Raw genomic sequence first — 21,920 nt, 5'->3', positions numbered from 1 at the left:
GGTTGGGCTGTTAAGGAAAGTGAAAGTTTAGAAAAGCCAGTGCTTTTCACATTTAAATCTCAGGTTGGAGACACGACTTGAAGCTTTCCATAAGGATTCTTGTGGAATTGAGCCAGGGCTAGGTGGCGGGAATACTCTAAAGAAAATCTCATTGGGGATCACCAACTCAAGGCAGGTGTCCACGACCTACGTGGGGTTGGAAATGGTGTTGAGGGGTAAAATGCCCTCCATCCTGGCATTGCTGCTCAGACCAACTGAAGTTAGGCAGAAATACAGATACTATGTAGATGTAATGTGATTTTTACATTGGAAATGCAGACTTTTATAGGGATGTTTCTGAAAACCATCCTCTAGGTTAAACAACACATCTGTAGGCCACACTTAAATCCTACCTGTCATTTTACTGCTTCTAGCATGGAGACATGAGCATGTGATTCTCAGTGATAGCTTAGTGTGCCTAGAGTGGTATAGATTTGTGCAGGGGCTGGAGAGACTAGAAGTCTCCTGGTGTCAGAAATCACTCCCCGTCTACCTTGCTGGGGATTCAGATCTGATCTAGTCTGGGCCTGGGAGACCACTGCTGGTTCTTTGAGGATGGCAGTAATCAGTCTGATCTGTGCTTTGGGCAGCTGATGAATACCTCAGGGCCAACACAGGTCATAGGGGAAGTTCTTCAGATAGATGATTGGAGTTCAAGAGATTGCTTTGGGAAAGAGAGGTGAATTACTGAATTTATTGTTAAGTTTGCTGCCTAGAATTTGAGTGGCTATACATTTGTGTCAGTGGGTATCTTCTAGCCCAACACCTTTGCCTCAGCCAAACCAGCATGGAGTTTTTAGTTGGACATGAAGCTCACCACTTCAGTCATTTTTAAGTGTGTGATTGAGTTAGATTAAATGTATTCAAGTTGCTGTGCAGCCATCACCACCGTACACTTCTGGGGGTTTTACACACTGAAAGTTTACCTACTGATAACTCCCTATCCCCACATTGCTCTGATCATCTCAATTTTACTCCTGTCTCATATACATAAACTCATACATTATTTGTGGGCTGTTTTGGTGAGTTTGACTTATGTTACATAGAGAAGAAGGCAGTTTTAGCTTATGTTTTCATGATTCAAATAAAGGGATTTCTTGAAGCTAAAAATGTTGAAAACCATGCAGTCTTTAATGGTAACCTCTCTCATGGTTCAGTCTTGTTTCTTGCATTTGCATATTTGGGCCTTTCTGTTTACTTCTTTGTCTCTAGAACATTAAGTAGGAGGATTGGTCAAAGAATGGAGCTAAAGCACTCATACTGGGCTAATACCTGAGGTCTATCATGCGTTGCTTACATAACATGGATGGAAGTGTAGATGTGTTGAGGCCGTATCTGTGTTCAGGTAGTTTGTGCTAATGCTGATGGTAGGTCTTACAGAGTCCTGAAGCACACATTCTCAACTGGTGCCAACCACTGAAACTTTCAGATTTTGGCACTGCATTCTTTCTGGTGTGAAAAATATGAAATCGTTTTTTGAGGTTCTGGGCCAGCTCTGTTGGTTGATGATTTATGTTGTTTTAATGAGGCACGTGAGGGGACACTCCCCCATTTACCAAGTATGTATATTTGAGTGGATTCCACATTAAAAAAATATTCTTAGGTTTAATATTTTTCTGGAAGAGTAGCCAAGTATGTTTTTAGCACTCTAGATACAGGAAATTGGGATCTTGACACAGGTTTTTAGTATGGGTGTCACAACATTGCTTTGCTAGTGCTATTTAATTAATATTCAGGGAACTCAGGGACCAGAGATATTTTAGAAACCATTAAATTCAGCCTCTATACCTCATTTTTCTGGCCTAAGGGGTTAGAAATGTTTAAATTCTGTGTTATAGACATACAGATGTTAAAACATTTAGCATTATGAGTGGAATATGATAGATGGTCAGTAACAAAGTCAGAGTAGTAACTATAAAAAATCTATAAAAATCAATTTCTACTGTGTGTTTAAGGTATACAGCATGATGTTATGATGTTCATGTTATATATATGAATGAAGTGGTTACCATAGTGAAACATGAAGATACCCATCTCTTCTCAGAATTGTCCATTTTCCCCATAGTGAAACATGAAGATACCCATCCCTTCTCAGAATTGTCCATTTTCCCATAATTAATCTGCTCTTTGGCAAAACTCCTTACAGTTCATTGAATATACTCTTAGCAGCTGTGGTCCTTATTTTGTCCCTGAGCTCTTTAGAACACTTATTCCTTCATATCTGCTGCTTTGTGTCCTGTGACCTATATTAACCATTTCCACACAACTGTTTAGTAGCTACTGCTTTATTATATTTGCCTACTTGACATTTCCTGCTTTTCTATTGCACATATAAGGAGATAATGCAACAGACCCATCACAGCTCTCCTCACCCCTTGTCTTTCTAGTAAAAGCTATCCTACAGTTATCTGAAGTGATAGAGGGACTTTGATTAGCATTTCCAAGATTAGAGAGTCTGAGCACCTTTTAATGTACCAATTGCCCATTTTAAAATGTCTTCTTTGGAGAAATGCTTGTTTAGGACCTGTTTTTAATTAGGTTCTGTGTTATCTTGCTGTCGAGTTGTGTGATTTCTTTGCAGGTTTGGGAGGTTAGCCCTTTGTGAAGTGTATGGCTGACAAATAATTTTCCCAGCCCATAGGCTGCCTTTATATATCATTTGCTTGGCCATGCAGACGATTTTTAGTTTGATGCAGTATCATTTATTTTTACATCTGTAGCCTTAGTTTTTTGTGAGATATCCAAGAAATCAATGCTAAGGCTAATGTCGAGTGAGCTTTCTCTATGGAGCTTCAGGGGAGGAGAGCTTAACTTTGGGCGTTTTGTCCACTGTGCGTTGCTTTCATTCTTCTGGACGTAGAGACCTCGTTCTTTCAGCATCATTATAAGTGACGAGCCCTTTCCCATTGTGTTTTCTTAGGATGCTCGTGGGAAATTAGTTAGTGCTGCTTACTTGGGTTATTTCTGGCCTCTATATTCAGTTGGAATAGTGACTTCATTTTAAAAGTGGAATGTGTAGAAGAGCTAGATCAAGATGGTAAGACGACTAAAACCAGGAAATGGATGGCTAGTGCAGAGGAGAAATGACTTAGAAGGGTAGGTGGGATACTTGCCATTAACTGTCTGGACAACTTCACATGGTAGGATAGCTGGATTTCTCTCTCTCTCTCTCTCTCTGTGTGTGTGTTTTGCAGATGTAAGAACAACCAGTTGTTTTGGAGGATTGCAGCTTCAAACTAATGAGTTCTAAGATTCTGAGTCACATTAAATTAAACATACTGTATGGGCATGCAGAAGAGATTCTCTGGTTTATCCCTGTTAATAACACATGTATAGTAAAATTCTTAATTGCATGTAACATCTCTAATTTTCACGTGATCTTCACAGACAAGGACTATATTTTCCTTAAGACTTAAGCTACCTCTAGAAGAAGCTGTCTCTTTCCAAGCTTCTATTGTTTTTTGACATGTAAAATAAAGCTGTTGTTTATGAGCATCAGATTTACATTTATCCTGCTATCCATCTTGAATTGATTATAACGTGCATCTGACTTTCTTTAGAATGTTCTTTTTTCCTTAAAAATGTGTTATATCTAAAATGTTCTTACCCCTCTTCCTTTGTTGCTCCCGTTGTTTACCTCATGGATTGTAAAATGCTTACGTTCAGTGTCAGCATATTAGCTGTAACTTTTTATTGCTATTGATAACTATAAGTACGTTAAGTAAATCTTCATTTTGCTGACCTCTTTGAGGATGCGTGGCATCAGCAGATTCTCTCTTTCAGTGGACAGGTGAGAGATGAGCGGGATCAAGTCCATTTTTTCCCTTTTTGCTGTGTTTCCTCCAGAGCAGCAAGATTCATTGTGCAGCAAGAAGGGAACTGTGCTAAGTGGAGGAATTTGTCTTAGAGTTACTGGTTTATTACAGGCTTATACCACATTTGATGAGTACCGCTGTAGGGAGATTCTTTTTACAAGAACTGTTCTAGGCTTGGGAGTGTGGCTTAGCTGTGGAGTGCTTGCCTAGCATGCACAGAGCCTTGAGTTCAGTCCCCAGCATGACATAAAAACTGACATGGTGTCACATGCCTGTAATGCTAGCACATAGGATGTAGAGGAAGGAGGATCAGAAGTTCAAGGTCTTCATCAGCTTCATAGAGTGTTCAAGACCAGCCTGGAACATGAGAACCTGTCTTAATAACAAACCCACCCCCCTAACCCCCATCCTGAGACACAAACAGATTTCCTCCCTAAAACTTTTAGCAAGACAGTAATTTTGACTCATTGACATAAGAGATTTCAGTATTAACAACCAGCTCATTTGATGTGGTGGTTTCTTGTTCCACTGTGGTATCAGTGAGGTTTTGCCAGATGGATTTCCATTAGCTGAGTATTCAGATTTCACATATCAAGTTCCTGAGGTAATTTGTTCAGAGTTTGAGAGGGGGAAAACAGAAGCTTAGAGCCCCATAATCCTGTCCCCCACCACCCCCTGACTCCCACCCCTCACCCGTCCCAGGTCAGCCATGGTATGAAGTTGTAAAAGGGGTGTGAGAGTTGAGCATGTGGAATCCTCTAAAATGCAGTTGCAAATGACTTTCCCAGAAAAGCAGGTGGGTACAATGATTCTTTCCCATTGCAAATGGTTTTTATTCTCCTGACCCCCTCTCTCCTCTGTGCTTGCAGGAAACCGGGTCTCTTGAAGAGTCTACAGATGAATCAGAGGTAAGATGGAGCCTGCAGAATTGTCACGCACCTTGATGCTGTCTTGAGCTTGTTGGCACAGAAGTATGGCATTCTCAGGTCCTGGAAGATGAGAAAAGGGGCTGGAAGAACAGGGCTGTAAAGCAGAGATTTAAGGAATAGCGTGCTGGTTGTCTTTAAAACATTAAATGGATTAACTTAAGCATATGTAGAGAGAACCAAACAGGAATGTTTCTCTTCATCTTTGGAGACAAAGGCATTAGTCATTACACTATGGATTTCTATCTGTTATCTTGAATGGCGTTTTCACCTGCAGCTATGTATGCTGGGAAGACTGACATAAAGTTTTAGAAACTAATGCCCACCTACTAAAGCCTGCTTGTTTTCACAGTTTTTGCATTGTGGTTTTAAGATATGTGTGTGTGTGTGTGTGTGTGTGTGTGTGTGTGTGTGTGTATGTATAATATATATATATATATATATATATATATATATATATTTTTTTTTTTTTTTTTCCTCCTGTTACTTTGAAGATTCTGCCCAGCCCCCCACATTTGCTAGACAAGTGCCGCACTGCTGAGCCACGCCCCCAGTCCTGATGTTTATTCATTTTCTTTTTCCATGAACATGAATGATCATATACCCTATGCTCAGTGCCCCTATCTATATTTCCTAAATCAATGAAATTGTAGCTCATTGCTTTAAAAAGAAAACTACTAGGGAATTTTGTTAAAGATTATTACTCAAGGGAAATAAAATTGTTCTTTTAAAATTGACACTGCTTTGAAAAACTTCTTTTTAAAACTCTGTATAAGAAATAGGATGAGCATAATGCAAATTAATTAGATTACAAATTGTGTGGATGGACTTATGGATAATATGTTTTCTTTTAATATTTTATTTAGGGAAGGCAAATGAAAATGTATCTTGCTAACCTGCAAGAAATTTCTACCAATGTGACTATATCTGATAATCTCATCTTTTGTTGATATACATTGCATATTATGTGGATTTTACTTTTCTTGTGAAATAGTAGGTTTATACATACTTCTCCAGATAGCATCATATAGATTATGACATTTTCTGGTCATGGCTCTTAAGATTTCACTGTAGGATTCTTAGTGCCACGAGACCCCAGGTGCCTCCTTTCTGAATTTGCTCATAAGTGGAAATGATATCTGCTAGTGTGTGGTAGTGTGTGGAAGAACAATTCCTATTATCTCTGAGAAAGGAACACTGTCTTGTATTGTGTATGACTTTCATTGATTTTGAAAAGTGAAACCAAGCCGGGCGGTGGTGGCGCACGCCTTTAATCCCAGCACTCGGGAGGCAGAGCCAGGCGGATCTCTGTGAGTTTGAGGCCAGCCTGGGCTACCAAGTGAGTTCCAGGTAAGGTGCAAAGCTACACAGAGAAACCCTGTCTCGAAAAACCAAAAAAAAAAAAAAAAAAAAAAAAAAGAAAAGTGAAACCAAATGAAAAGCGTTTCGCAAGGGTGGTAGTGCTGATATAGTTGGGAGTTATACTAGGTGACTAAGGACCAGGAATGAAATTTGATGGATTAAAAATGTTTGTTAAAAACCAACACATCTCTCAAAAAACTAAAAACCAACCAACCAACCAAAACCAAAACCAAAAAATACCCCAACACATCAGTTTTGTAAAAGAAAATTTTAATTTACTTATATTTTTTATGAGTGCTCTTCATGTATGTTGCATTCCAGAAGATGGCACCAGATCTAATTACAGATGGTTATGAGCCACCATGTGGTTGCTGGGAATTGAACTTAGGACCTCTGGAAGAGCAGCTAGTGCTCTTGAGTGCTGAGGCATCTCTGCAGCCCCCAACACATCAGTTTTAAGAGGAGATCCAAGGAGAGAGAAGAACATCATATGTGGGCTGAAACATTGGGGTCTGCTTTGTAAGAAGGCTGCATTGGCCGTGTATGATTCGTACAACAACTGAAATAGCTAAGTTTTGGTTGATTTTGTCTGTAGTGCATTCCATTGAGGCAAAGATTCAAGTACATACTTTGTATCTCTTAGCCCCTGGCCAAAGTGTGTAATAACAGAATGGCTAATTTCTGTCACCTCTATCCTTACAGTTTTTGCTACTGTTACTAAAAAACGTACTTTCTAAACATGATGACTTTGAGGTGGTTTAGTTTATTTACAGTTCTGATGGCATGAGTAGGTTTCATAAGTTAAATAGTTTAGTATTAAACATTAAAATTAAAATGAATTGGCAGCTGAAGCTATTCAAAATAATATGGTGAGTGAGAAATTAATCTTCAAATAAAATCAACTTCTAGGCATTTCAGCCCCATGGAGAGTTCCCTTGCAGTTTTGTTGAAGTGAAAACCAGTCATTGTGAGAAATCAGGAGAAGTTATTTTTAAATCAGAAAATACACCACACAAAATTATTTATCTCACCTGGTAGACAGGTTATGAATCATTTATTGAAAATTCAATTGATTTTTTTTTTACTCATATTAATTGTAATATACAGGTTTCTAGCAACTAGTACCTACAATGGTAATTACCCTATTCTGAATTGATTGCTGTGGAAAACAGTGTAGACTTACAGGGTTCCATTTTTCTAGGTAGCCCTTGGATTAAAAATCTGTTCTTTTATTTAAGGAGCTATTAATATTAAAATAGGCTCTGCTGATTATTAAATCATTCAGATATGGATAAACATTCCCTTTGAAGCAAATCTTAAAAATATTATCTTTTTAGAAACTTGTAGAACTTTCTGGATGTAAGATTTTCACTCCATGTATCTGCCATTTATTATAGATTCAAAAGATAAACATGGTCTAATAGACCTTTGAAGGGAATTTGTAATTTCACTGCTTGGAAGGAAAATTATTTCAGACAGTTCAAGATTGACTTATTGATCACTCAAATACTTATTGAATACTAGGATACTACAGTGCACTAGTGTTGATCAAGAAGGTGGACAATAAACAAGAATACTTATTAGGATATGTCAGATAATAAATGTAGATTAAAAACGTGGTTGGGGAGGTGGGGAGGATATGGGAGGAGTTTGGGGGAAACTGTGATCAGAGTGTATTGTGTAGAAATTATTTTCAGTTAAAAAGAAAGAACATTGATTGAGGGAATGTGGAGCAGCCTGAGGGGTTGATGGTTTACCTTTCATTGTTATCGATAGCTTTTCTGATAGGGTGATCTTGTGTCCTTATTTTGGATAGCATAAAGCTTGGGCCTGGAGAGTAACCTTTATTAGGCAGAAGCAGTGACTGCCCCAACCCCTGACTCAGAATGAGAATTGTTTGATTCTTGGATTGTATTCACAAAGTGAAAATGATTTAAGAAGCAAATGAGAACTGTTTAGCTTAGTTTTGGTTCTGGGCATACAGCTCCATACCTACTAATTTTAACTTTCTGCTTTTAATGTTAATCTAGTAACAGAAAGAATGTTTCTCCAGAAATATCTCTTTCCTTATCCCCAGAACCTGTGAATATGACATATTACAGAACAAAGAGGAGTTAAGGTTGGCACTCAGCTCACTTTGAGATATGGAGTTTCCTTGGAACATGTGGGCAGGACCAGTAGGATCTTAAGGGTCTTTACAGATGGAACAGAAAGCCAGAAGAGAGTATGGTCTGGTATGGTGTGTGTGGTGTGGTATGCGGTGTATGTAGTATGTGGTGTGTTGTATGGTATGGCATAGTGTGGTATTGTCTGTGGTGTGTTGTGTGGCATGGTGTGGTGTGGGGTATGGTGTGATGTGTGGTATGTTGTGTGGTATGATGTGTGGTATGATGTGCAGTGTGGTGTATGGTATGGTATGGTATGGTGTGGTGTGGTGTGGTGTGATGTGATGTGGTATGTATATGATTTCTGCCCAGGGCTATTTGCTGTGGACTTCCTACTACAGAATTATAAGACAGATGTGCATTGTTTAAAAGAACAGTATTTGTTATCATGTTTTATAGTTCTGATAGGGAACTAATGCATTAAATAGTTTGATTGGATGACCTTGTCTCCACAGTTCTTTCACATGGCTTATTTTATAGTTTAGGGAGTGAAATACATCCAGATAAGGGAAGACATACTGGAAGCACATTGTATTTAAACTGGTTATCCTAGGATGTCATGGGGAGCTGTTTGTAAAGATGTGTGTGTCTTTCTGATGACTCTTCTCAAATATTGTTTAATTAATGATTTCACTTGATAGTTGGGGTCCAAATCTGCTTTGTAGAGGCTCGAAGGCTTCTCTCTCTGTAGACTAAGAATGCTATAAGGAATCTGCATAGTTCTATGGTTTTTCTTTTCATCCCAGGTTGATATTTTGTTTATAAATATAGAGATTACCATGTACCTATTCTGTCATGTTTCTTTACTTCAGAATATGACTGGTTCCTTCAGTAACCTCAGAGGACTAAATTGATCCCCTTGTACAGAGAGAGATTGGAGAGGGACAACCACTGGGAGAGCTTGAGATTTTAGGCTCTTGTCATTGTACTCAGCGCCAAGGGACTGGGCAGTTTGGGAGTTTTGGCTTTGTGATAGGCATCTGGGAGAGGCTCTTGGTAATCTGTAGGAAATGGCAGTACCTCCTCTCCTTTTCTCATTAGCCAGACTCACACTTAGCTGTGTTTGAAGACTTTTGTTTTTCCTCATGGATGTTCAGGATCAAACCCCAGGGCCAGAGTGTGCCAGAGAAGTGCTCTGTCACAGAACTGCATCCTGAGCTGAAGTCAAAGGGAATGAGTGTGTCATTGTTATAGGAGTCAAAGAAGTATTTGGATTCCAAGTGTTTCTGTTCATTCGATATTATGTTCTAGCAGTGTACTCGGAAGTTAGCGCCCGGAGGAGGAGATGAGTTCTGCAATTTAAACTTGTGGTATTACACTTGTTACTTATAATACTTTAAAAAACTGACATTCACTGGATACTGCCAGATACTATACTTTATGAACAGTTTTTACATTTAAATTTTACAAAACATCCCCGATATTATCATCCCTTTTAAAAGTAGGGTAATTCAGGTTTTAAGATACTTGCCCAGTGTATATGAGTTATCTGTGGTACAGCCAGTAGAAGATACATTTCTTTAGGATCAACTGCTTGGTTTGGAAGCAACTGATTAAATTGGGGAAAAAAAATGAAGTAAAGGCTTGCAGCTCTAATCTTGCTTTATGTGCCCCAGTACATTCAAGTTAGCACAGGCCAAGGTACAAGTGTTAACCTTTCATAGTTTATACTAGTATATTACCTTCCAAAGATAGACACAGTCTCTCTCTGTATATGTTATGTATCATATATATTTAAACATATGATAGAAGTAAGTGACTTAAGGAATGTAAAGACAATACTCTTCAATAAATAATTGAGATTTCATATTCAGAAAATGTTATTGAACTTAAGGAAAGTGTGACTTAATGAATACAGCATCCTTTCCTTTCTGGTCTTTCTGTCCAGTAAGTTCTGGGCCCTTGTATTTCTTTGGAACCAGATTAGAAATGTCTTCTAAGGTTCTTTCTCTATAGATAGGGTGTTTTGGCTTATATTGAATGATATCTCTAAATGGTATGCAGGTGACTTTGGCTTCTTAAAGGATTAATAAATGTTCAGACTCTCCTTTAGCAGTCATTTTCTTCAAACAATGGCACAAAAAGACAGATCTTGTTGGTCTCCAGGGTGCAGGGGTGAGGCCTCCTAGCCTTGAAGCACCTGGTGCTGCTGGACTCCTGCAGTTCGTCTCATGTAGTCACTGGGCTCTTTGGGAAAGAAGCCACTATTATTTCCTGAAAGCGTTCATATATTACTGTATTTCCATGTTAAGGGGTAGTGGGAAACTTGAGGGTTCCTGTGCTTTCAAGGTTTTTCATAGAACTTGTAGCTCACACAGCCTGGGCCAGGTGCTTTGCTGAAGGAGAGAGGCAGTCCTTTCAGGCTTTGATTTACTCAGTTTATTTCGTTTTTCTTTCAGAAGTACTGTGTCAACATCCATTACCTGAGATAGTCCACTTGAAAGGAGGAAACATTTATATAGATGATGGTTTCAGAAGGTTTTCTTACTATTGGTTGGTTGACTCTGTAGCTTTGCACCTGTGGTAGAATATAATGATGAGAGCATGTGACAGGAATCCTGTTCACTTGATGACAGGTGGGAAGGGAAGAGAAGTCAGGAGAGATAGAGAGAATGAATATGATAATATGAGAGACAATGAAAATGAAACAGTGAGGATCAAGGTCCCAATCTCTGCAAAGACTTGCCTCCACTGATCTCAGTTCCTTCCATTAGTCTCTATCACAGGTCCTCTCACCTCAGAGTACCCAGACTGGGGAGTGACCCTAGTGCTTAGGCTTACTATTGTTTTCTGATTTATTTTGCTTTGTCTTTGTTTTCTAGTAAAGTTTTTGTGCCACCAGGATTCCCTTGGTCCTTCAGCACTCAAGGCTGAGACTCTCATATCATGTGTCTAGCATACCAGCCTGCTGAAGAATGATGCAGAAAGATGGTGGCCAGGGCAGAAAGAGGTCAAGGGTAGGAGTAAAGGGGCTATGATTATAGGCGGAGTTGAGTTGTGGGCGCAGAGTATTGGGAGGAGGCTAGAAAGCAATTGCCTACTTTTTCTTGTAGGCTTAAAAAAATCAAGGTGTCATTACTTTGATTTTGGTAATTGCTTTCATTTTAATGTTTTTGTTAGTTGTGAATGGATATAGAAATGATTGTGTTGTAAGAAGTTTGTGTGGAGCTGGTTACCAGACGCTTCTATACATTTAGAAAAGGAACATGCAATTAGAAATGCCTAGGAAGCATTAAGTCTCTGCTAAACCAGCCATTTCAGGGATTTAACACTTGCCCTTTGTCATATAACAGGGTATAAATTTTAAATATAAGGTTTTTTGAAAATTGAATTTACATGGTCTTTGCTTTCTATCTCTGCAAGAAGAGGAGGATCATCATTTCTATAAATTTATCTAAAATTCCAGTTTACACTGCCTTACTCTGTTTAGAGCTTCCTTTTCCCCTGTCTATATCTTAAGGGTTTCTATGCCACCTGTGGTTGCTTTGGGTTCCTAGTCTTTGATATGAAGTGTGGAAATCTAAGTGGGGATACCTTAGGGGAGCTGCTTGCTAAACTTGGGTCTTCTGCTACCACAGACGTTTGTTTTGACTGGTCTTTATTGGATACCCACAGTTTTGTTAGGTGAAGTTCAGAACAATGAAAAGGCATAAACCCTGCTTCTAAGGATCTTGTGATCACCAGAGGATATTGGGAAGAAAGGAAAAGAGGGTTATGTTGGCTTTAGTGGCGGAAATTGTCCACCCGAATGGCATATCTTGAAGATTGGTGAGGTTATTCCATATGGCTGGGAGGAAATGAAAAGCTTATTTGCTTTTCTCATTTTCCTCCTCTTCTATATATTCTTATCGCTTTCCCAATATAAAACAAATGATGAGAGTTGATCCTGTTTATGGTGTGTGGCACAGGGCATGGGAACCTTCACCTTATTTCTTTCTCCTTGAATTGAACATGAAATTCTGATACTACAGGGCAAAGGAGAGAGCAGGGTTTATGAAGACTGCCTGACTTGTGCATCTTAAGCAGTGCTCTTCAATTATTACAGGCTCAACTTTTCCCCCCTTTCCTCGTTAGAGTATTTGAGTGAGGAGTGAGGTTCCAAAACACGGGGATTTCGGATCACTTGATATGGTTTGAACGATATTGAATGGTGGCATTTATTTTTATTTTGATAAAAATAGCATTGACTTTTATAAGAAATGCAGTGCACATTTGTTTTGGAGTCTATTGCGAGATATCAGAGCAGTGATCCCCTCCCTCCTCTTTAGCATGACGTAGGTCAAGTTATCACCCCTGTCCCCTAGATGAAGAGCATGAAGCTTGAGGGAGGTTACTATTTGATGTGTATTCTTCTATATTTATTCCCACCGAAGACACATACATTTCTGGAGAAAAATTTGCATTGTCCAGAGTGTTTCATGATGCTTTTCACCTGGCAAGCATCAAGAAGATACTTCCTGGGGATGATGCTAATGTCTGTAAAAAACTGTTAGTATTTTATCAGTGGAATCTTATTAAGTGGTATTTGACTTTGGTACCATGGGCTTTTTGAATTGAGTGATTTTTGTTTTCTGGGACAGTCTTATACATTATAGGTCATCTCACCCACACTGACCTCTCTGTGGGACCTGGGAGCTGGCAGTAGCAGCTTCTCACCACATGCCCAAGTTATGGCCAAGGTGTCTTCAGGCACTTCCTGGGGAACAGAAACCACCTGATTACGAGTAGTTTGTCAATGTGTGTTTTATACTTTTAAAAATTATGTGTAACAGGAGGGATGAGGGGTGTGTGTTTGGTGGAGAGGGATGGAGGGAGCGAGTACTGGATGAGAAGACTGTAATTGGGGGCCATTTTAGGGGTGAGGTAGAAACCACAGGGGGTGAGGAAACTCCCTGGAATCTGTGAGGTTGACCCTTGTGAAGACTGTTAGTAATGGAGGATATGGAGCCAGGCAAGGCTTTCATTGGAGGGACTGAGGCACCAACCCAGTCACAAAACCTTCTTCCTACAGTTTGTCCTGCCTGCAAGATGTACTGGGGTAAAGGTGGCACAAAACTTGTAGGATTGGCCAACCAGTGACTAGTCCAACTTGAGACCCATGCCATGAGATGGAGTCCATACCTGATACTGCCTGGAGGGCCAGGAACCAGAGGTTGGATAGCTCAGAGACTTAGGATAGAACCAAATATGACTGACCAAAAAAAAAAAAATAAAAACAAAAAAAAAGCAACAAAAAAAGTCAGTGTAATGAGACCTAATGATATTCTGCTATACTCATCGATTGGTGCTTTGCCCAGTTATCATCAGAGAGGCTTCATCCAGCAACTGATAGAAACAGATGCAGAGACCCTCAGCCAAATATTAGACAGAGCTGGGGGCATTCTATGGAAGAGGGGGAGGAAGGATTGTAGGAGACAGAGGGATTAAGGATACCTTAAGAACACAGCCCACAGAATCAATTAACCTGGCCTCATAGGGGCTCAAGAGACTGAACTGACAATAAGGGAGGCTATATGGGTCTGACCTAGCTCCTCCTCATATGTTATGGTTGTGTTCTTGTGGGACTCTTACAGTGGGAGTGGGGGCTGTCTCTGACTCTTTTGCCTGCTTTTGAGATCCTTTTCCTCCTTCTGGGTTGCCTCGTACAGCCTTGATATGAGGGTATGTGCCTAGTCTTGTTGTGTCTTGTTATTCTTTGTTCAGTTGATATCTGTGGGAGGTCTGCTCTTTTCTGAAGAAAAAAGGAGGAGGTGTGGATCTAGGGAAGAGGGGAGGTGGGGGACAGGGACCGGGAGGAGGGGAGGGAGGGAAAACTGGTTGGGATGTAATAGATGAGAGAAGAGTAAATAAATTAATTTTACAAAAAGCAAAGGCAAGAAGGGAAATATGACAAGACGAAAAAAAAATTATGCATAGGCATGAAGAATCATGGTGACTTTTCTATACATTTGAAAAAGCAGATCTGAGACATCTATATTAATTTATCAATTTCAATTTTGAGTGGTTTTTATGATTTTTTCATATTAGCAATAATGCTTAAAAGATGAAAATGTAATATTATTTTCATAATACAACAATGTAGTTGCCTATCTGTCAGCAGCCAGGTAGAAAGGCATTCTGGAAGCTGTGACCACTGTTGTTTTATTAGAGGTGGTCGGTTCTTTTCATGTCAGTTTCATGAGAAGTGTGGTCATTGAGGCAGCTGTAATACCTTGTATTATTAATGGAAATCAGGAATTACTCTTTCAGCTTCATTATGTAGTTTTCTTGATCTATTTTGACACTTTAGAAAGAGCTGTGAAATCATCTTTCTCATCAGGTGCTCATCTTTTTATATAAATCAAACACTGCTTCTATAAAAGAAGTGTAGCACACAGTAGTTTACAGTGCAAGTGCTCTTTTTAAAGTGATCACATTTATTTTGCACACTTGGGAGAGGGACGTTAGACAGCTAGCCAAAGGCCTTAGCTCCCGACTGACTTTGCGCCTCTCCTGCAGTGTCTTTTCATAAATCCCTTTCCTTGGCCTGTGGCTCCTCTACCTTTCTGAAGATGGGCTTTTTGTTTGTTTGCTTTTTGGCTTTCTTTCTTTCTTTTTTTTTTTTGCAGGTGCGGGGGGGGGGGGGTGTTCAAGAGAGGGTTTCTCTGTGTAGCCCTGGCTATCCTGGAACTTGCTTTGTAGACCAGGCTGGCTTTGAACTCATAGAGACTCGCTTGCCTCTGCCTCCTGAGTGTTGGAATTAAAGGCATACCCTGTGTACTAAATTTGAAGGAATCCTGTGTGTGTGCACATTTATGGATAACATAGTTTCAAGTAAATGTGTATGTTCAGTAATATGTGATTTCCATTTGTTTCTGTTGCTTGTTTATAATACTCTGTGGAAGTGGTTAGAGCTGTTCCTTAAAATATTTTATGTTTTTGAGTTTCAAATTGTGTTTTGTTTGACATTAATTTCAATAATGCCTTTAATATTTTCCTAATTTGTATATGTTCTCTGTTTTCTCTAACAAATTATAATTGATCACAAATATTAGCATATGTCATGGATCTTCTATGGAGTAAATTATTGGTAATGAGAGACAATTTAAAATACAAATATTCTGAAATTCAAATGTTCTGATATTGGATTTTGATAGTTATTTTTTTATATATTGAACTTGTAAGAATGAGTACAATTTTGAGTATTTCAGTTTTCCTCAAGTAATTAGAGTTCTAGACAGAATGTCCTAGAGGAAGCAAACCTTTATTTTAGACTTTCATACCCATGGTTGATTATTGATTTGCTTTTTATTAACACTTGGTTTTTACTGTGGAAATTCAAGCTGCATGAGAGCAGTTTTTTGTTTTTTGTTTTTTTTTTTTAAACACTGAGAAATTCTTTGAGGATGTTAGTGTCTCCCTATTGTATCCAGCTTTAAAACGTTGGATATTTATTAAAAGGATTTGCCCCTAGTCAGATGTAGCTGATGACAGGAAACTAGGTAAACCATCCATCTGATTAAATTTCCTAATGGTTCAGCTGAGGTGTCCTGGAAGGGGAATGCCATCCACACAGAGTGATGATGGGTTGCTGAGTAGTGAATACCTGGAGATGTTTTTACAACCTTAATCTGGCCTTTATGTGAAATCTCACCTCTTTTCTTTAGTATAGCTAATGTTGTCAATTTTCGTTTCTAAAGTTACAATTGAATTTAATAAAGAAGTGTTATCCAAAAATAAAAAATGTAATTTCTGTATAAATAGGAGGAATAGAAAGTAGAACAATTGACATTTGGTGCATGTGAAACTGAGGACTGAACTGATGACCTGTGTATTGTAATCATGCACGGAGCTATGTCCCAGCCCCTATTTAATGTTTTTATTCTGAGAGGGTCGTGCGAAGTTAACACTGTTGGCTTTGAACTCAAGTGTACTCCAAGTAAGCCTCAAACTTGCAATTCCCAAGTAGCTGGGATTATAGGTCTGTACCACCAATCCCAGCTAACATTTTTTTTCTTTGTAAGTGAAATTCGGGTTTTTATTTCGACCATAACAGTGATGCATTGTATGAAATATATTAATGTGTGAACAAAGATATCGACAAAAATTACAGTAGGATGAAAATGAAGAATCCATTAGCTAGACTAAATTTTTCTTATACTTGAATTTTAAATGATGAGAATGATATTACTGTTGGTACACAAGACCAGGTGAAGTGCCCTGGACTTGGCTGGGATATTCATCCTCCCAGGACACACTGACAAAAGGAAGAGCTACTGAGCAAGTTCTTATAGAGAAACCTTTAATAACTTAAATTTGTTATTTTCTGAAATGATTTTTCTCCCTTTAAGTTCAAAACTCAGCAAAAGTGACCCTGAAATGACATTTTCTGATAGTGTTCTAGAATTTCATAGGATGGTCCAAGGATTTGTCTTTAATTAAAAGTGCTATACACTTAGTACGGATCCATGTTTGTTGAGAAATTGATTCTTTTTGAAGGAAAGCTGCAAACTTTTCTTGTATGGGTAAATGTCACTCTATTCATATCTTCACTTAGCTGCAAGTCAGTACGTGTTCTGTTCCACCAGGTTGTCATAGTAACACAGTTAACTGTCATCTCAACTCAGACTGTTGATGGTTTTATTTGTAGGTTTGTAGGATTATTAAAATTTAACAAAATTATTGATTTGCTTTTTATTAACACAGAGTTATTTACCATGAAAGTTCAAGCTGCACGCTTTTTTTTCTGTTTAATTTTTTTCTAAAATTAAAGTGAAACTAGATATTAAATTCTTGTGATTAAATTTTTTTTATTTAAAATGTAATATAGAGTCTGCAATAGCAGAATAACCTCTGTGAATTGTAGTTTTGAGTCATTTCCTATTTTCTTTCTTTTGACAAGGAGGCAGAAAAAAAAGCCTTAAAATTCACCTTTAGCTTGCTCTTAACTAAACATAAAGGATACCTGTCAGGAAAGCATGAAATGGTACATAAAGTGCCTAATACTGAGTTTTCATTTTATTTATGGTTTTTGAAACCTTGTGGGAATGCTTCACTGAGCTGTGTTGTAAAAGTATTTATTTTGGTATATTTATGTGAGAGAGATTACTTAGTTTTCACTTATAAATAAGGCAGGCAAACCTTATTTACAGTAAGCTTATCTAATGGTCCGTGGATGAGTGCTTTTATGCAAAACAGTTGGGAGGCTAGAATTAACTTTCACATTGAGTGCACATTTGATGTCCACACTTGAGCAACATGTGGCATCTTATTCTAAAGACTGCTGTTCAGGAGTCAATTTGTATTTAACACATTTCCCTCAGAACGCACAGCTCACCTGCATGACATCTAATGTTTCCTTTTGAGTGTCTCTTTCTCCTGGGAGATACAAAAGGGTTTATTGTTTTTATAATCTTCTCTATTAAATTTTTAAAGACTTGGTTAATTAGCTGTGTCATATTATACATCAAAACAGATCAGTCTGGGGATGTTACAGCTTCAGTTGATTATTGTGAAGTATCTTTTCCTCTTCCTGTGGATACTGTATATTGTTCAGTGTATTTTGTTGCGCTTAGGTCTTAGTCATGGAAAGCTAACAGTATGTGCACAGTTCCTGGTGGAATACTGTGTTACTCAACAGCTGGTAGCTAGTTTTTGTGCTCTTGAACTTAGGAATGTTCACTAGTGTACATGAAATGTTTCCTTTAAAGGTTTTATTAGCATCCTTGTAGCTGCATGATGCCCCTCCCCTTGCAGTCCCCACACCCTGTTATTTATGTCCTTGGGTCCTCTGCTCCCACACTGAATCATGGCTGACCATACAATCAGTAGAATATTGTAGATGTGAAGTGTGCAGCCTTGCGAGCTAGGCCTAACAAAGCATAAGACTTTAATTTGTTCTCTCTGGGATGCATTTACCATGGGAGAAGCTGCATGCCTTTGAGGTGCTCAGGCAGCCCAGGGAAAGCCCCATCCATGAGTTGTAAGGAAATGATTCTTCCCACCAAAGTCAACACTAACAGGCCAGCCATTGTGTGAGCTGCTGTGGGGGTTGATGCCTTCTTTTTTAGAGTTTCATTCATGAGCATAATGAATTTTCATCATATCCCTCTTCTCTCCCCACTCCAACTTTTTTTCTCATCCCTTTCTCAAATTCATGACCTCTTCATTTATATAACCAATTGAGTCCAGCCACTGTTGCCCATAGTACATGGATATAGAGCTGACTTCTTGGGCATGAGCCATTGCAGTCCTTGGTTTGTGAACTTTGCTTTGAACTTACAAATGTAAAATTATACTTCTTTTATATCACAATAATATTATAGCTATCTTGGTTTTATTGATTTGTAATTATCATCATGACGATGGAGAATATCTTAGATACTGCACCACATAGTAAGATTGAACATACAGTTATTTACAATACAATAATCATGTATCAAATATCCATGTTTTCAACTTTTGAATTTATTCCACCAGTGAAACTGTATATGTAATTGGCAAAAAGAAACAGGAATTTTAACCTATATCTGTAGCTGTAGTTTTTGACAATGAATTAAAGACTATCTCTTGTTACCTCTTAAGTGCATTTTGAGTCATTCAGAACAAAGCCACAATGATTACAGTGTTCCTCTGCTTTTCATGCAGGAAGAGAGTGAAGAGGAACCCAAACTGAAGTATGAAAGACTTTCCAATGGGGTCACAGAGATTCTTCAGAAGGATGCAGCAAGCTGTATGACGGTCCATGACAAGGTAATGAGCACTTTAAGAGAATTGCAGATGCCCAACATCCGTGTCCTTGCTATGGCAAGAGTGTTACTGACATTCTGAGACTGCACTAGGTATTGGGTCAGACCCCCAGTCTATTCTTGAACCAGAACTATTTATATTATAATAGTGAGGCCATGGTTTCACCCATTGTTCTCTTCTTCCCTTAGACCTTCCCCACCTCTGATGCACCCTTTGGCTTTATGTTCTGTTGTTTCATTTTCCAGCTGGCCTCCCACTTAATGCCTTTTGCTTCAGATTTTGTTCCCATGTAAACAGATCCCTGTATCCACTCAGCACTTTAATGATAATGTCTGCTCTTCTGTTTTTTTTACCATAAACTCCCTCCTGTGAGTCCCCTGCCTTCTTTGGCTGCTGAGCTCTAGCTAAGTCCTTGTTCTTCTTCACTGATGAAGACTGACCTTGCACGTCTTCAAACTCACTTACTTCCATTGAGCTTCACTTCTTTATGTTTGTCTCAGTCACCACATTCTAGTGCTGTGAAGAAGCACCATGACCAAGGCACTTCTTATAACAGAAAGCATTTAATTGGAGACTTGCTTACAGTTTCAGAGACTTAGTCCCTTATCATCATGACAAAAAGCATAGCGGCAGGCAAGTATGGTGCTGGAGAAGTAGCTGAGAGCTACATCCTGATCTCCAAGCAGAGAGATAGAGCCTGGCCTGGCACAGACTTTTAAAACATCAGAGCCCACCCCCCAGTGACACACTTTCTCCAATAAGACCACACCTCCTAATCCTAACGCTACTCCCTGGTGACTAAACATTCAAATATATGAATCCATGGGAAGCAGGGATTCTTATTCAAACCACCACAATGGTGCATTCCCCACTGCTTTGGGACAGTATCGATGGTTTCAGTAGCAGGAACCTGGTGATATTTGGCCTGCAACATACGCTCTTCAAACCTTCATGTTCTTTTCACACAGACGTCACTCCTGACTATGGTGTCCCAATCTTTGGTCTTTTATTTTCCTTTATTATCTGTCCTGTGAAATTATCCTTAATCTGCCAATCTTCCTTATCCATCTTTGAGTTGTGTTCTTAGTTTCGAATCCATCGTGTAATGGCCGAAGTAGTTGTGGGCTGTGGTATCTCGTGCACTCAGGCTTGCTTTTTTACTAAAGCTTGCTGTAACCTGTTTTTTCCTCGCTCCTCTTGTCCCCACTTCACTTCTCCACCATTGTCATTTTACTCTAAGATGATGGCTTTCTCTTTCCTCTGCCTTCCTCTCCCTGTCTCCTTTTACTTTCTCTTAGATTTTTGACAGTCACCTTAAACATGTGATTTTGCCGTCTTAACCTCCTGAATGCTTGTATTACAGGTGTGTACCATGACCCCATGCAGTGTCATTTCTTTGAGAAACTTGAAACAGTGGTGCAAAGTCACCCACACTTACCACAGGAGATTTTAGTCTTCCAATTCAAGGGTCTTTTTGTCTACTCCTGTTTTTCATCTCATTTCATCCATTTCTTATATATGGAGTTGCCAACCCATAGAACATACTTAATGTTAGCATTAGGTAGCCAGCAATCTACTTTGTGTATTTATAAATGTCTTGCCTATTTAGACTACTTCAGATAAGTGTAGTTATAGATTATTTGATTTGTTTTGCCAGACTTATTTTACTTAGTATACTGTTTTGAGGTTCCTCTATGTCATGTCAGGGATTGATACTTTCCTTTTTTTTGGTTTTTCTTTTTTTTTTTTGTTTTTTTGTTTTTTTGTTTTTCGAGACAGGGTTTCTCTGTGTAGCTTTGCGCCTTTCCTGGGACTCACTTGGTAGCCCAGGCTGGCCTCGAACTCACAGAGATCCGCCTGGCTCTGCCTCCCGAGTGCTGGGATTAAAGGCGTGCGCCACCACCGCCCGGCTCTTTTTGGTTTTTTGAGACAGGGTTTTTCTGTAGAGATTTGTGCCTTTCCTGGAACTTACTCTGTAGCCCAGGCTGGCCTTGAACACACAGAGATCCACCTGGCTTTGCCTCCCGAATGCTGGGATTAAAGGCGTGTGCCACCACCGCCCGGCTTACTTTACTCTTTTTACTGCCAAAGACTAGTCTGTTGTATGGTCATGTCATAATTTCTGTATCCATTCACTGACTGGTGGACATTTTGCTGATTTTAAGTTGTGTGTTTTTCTTTTCAAAACTTCTTTATCACGATTGCCCTTTCAGTACCTTCTTGGTCATTTCTGGTGTTCCCTGCTCTCTTCTACTTTCCTTTACTTCTGTTTCCCCCGATGGTCTAGTTTTCTAAAATTGGCTCATCTTCTACGTTTCCTGTTGGTTTGTGTTTTCTTTTTGCCAACGTGCTGAGCTCTCAGAACAGCATGTGTGTTTTCTAGGTGCCTCCCGGCTTTGTTCTGTTTATCTGAACCTTAGCACCTACAGGTTGGGATCATCTTTTCTTCCTAAACTTGCACCGGTTTTGTGCTATGTGATCCCATTTGGTTGCATCACCATCTCCTGTCACCGAAGCCTAAAGTGACCCCGTTGCCCTTTCCCCACAGCTATTCCTCATATCCTGGTGATTTTGTTTTTCCTAAGCTTGAGCTCTGGCTTTCAGCTTCTCCTTCCTGCACTTGGTGAATGAGGGACTCTTCTTGTTTTCCTGTCTAACCCCTCTGTCTCCTGGTTGCAGGATGGTGTGTTGAAAATACAGAACCTTTGTGATCCTTGTGTAATTTTCATCATTGACATAGAGGCTGAGCTCTTCCGTGTGGCATGTAAGGCACTCTAGTGTCTCAGCTGCTGTGGGTAGTTGAGCCCCCGTCTCACCACTTTTGCTGTGGGCGTGGGACTGGCAGCGATGCTTTGTCCTTACTATGCACGCTCTGCTCTTGCTTT

The 21,920-nt window shown here is 39.2% G+C and overlaps 1 protein-coding gene across 1 annotated transcript in view; it reads left to right on the top strand.

Annotated features, from left to right (window-relative positions):
• Window positions 1-21,920, top strand: part of Vps41 (VPS41 subunit of HOPS complex) — a 163,997-nt gene that overhangs the window by 3,334 nt on the left and 138,743 nt on the right. The window contains exons 2-3 of the mRNA XM_059263371.1: window positions 4,724-4,762; window positions 18,934-19,038. Coding sequence (XP_059119354.1) covers window positions 4,724-4,762; window positions 18,934-19,038 — 144 coding nt within the window. The remainder of the gene's footprint in view (window positions 1-4,723; window positions 4,763-18,933; window positions 19,039-21,920) is intronic.

Source organism: Peromyscus eremicus, chromosome 5, assembly GCF_949786415.1.
Source record: "Peromyscus eremicus chromosome 5, PerEre_H2_v1, whole genome shotgun sequence".
Classification (NCBI taxonomy): Eukaryota; Metazoa; Chordata; class Mammalia; order Rodentia; family Cricetidae; genus Peromyscus; species Peromyscus eremicus.
The sequence above is the reverse complement of the archived record's forward strand: the minus strand, read 5'-3'. Positions and strand labels throughout refer to the sequence as shown.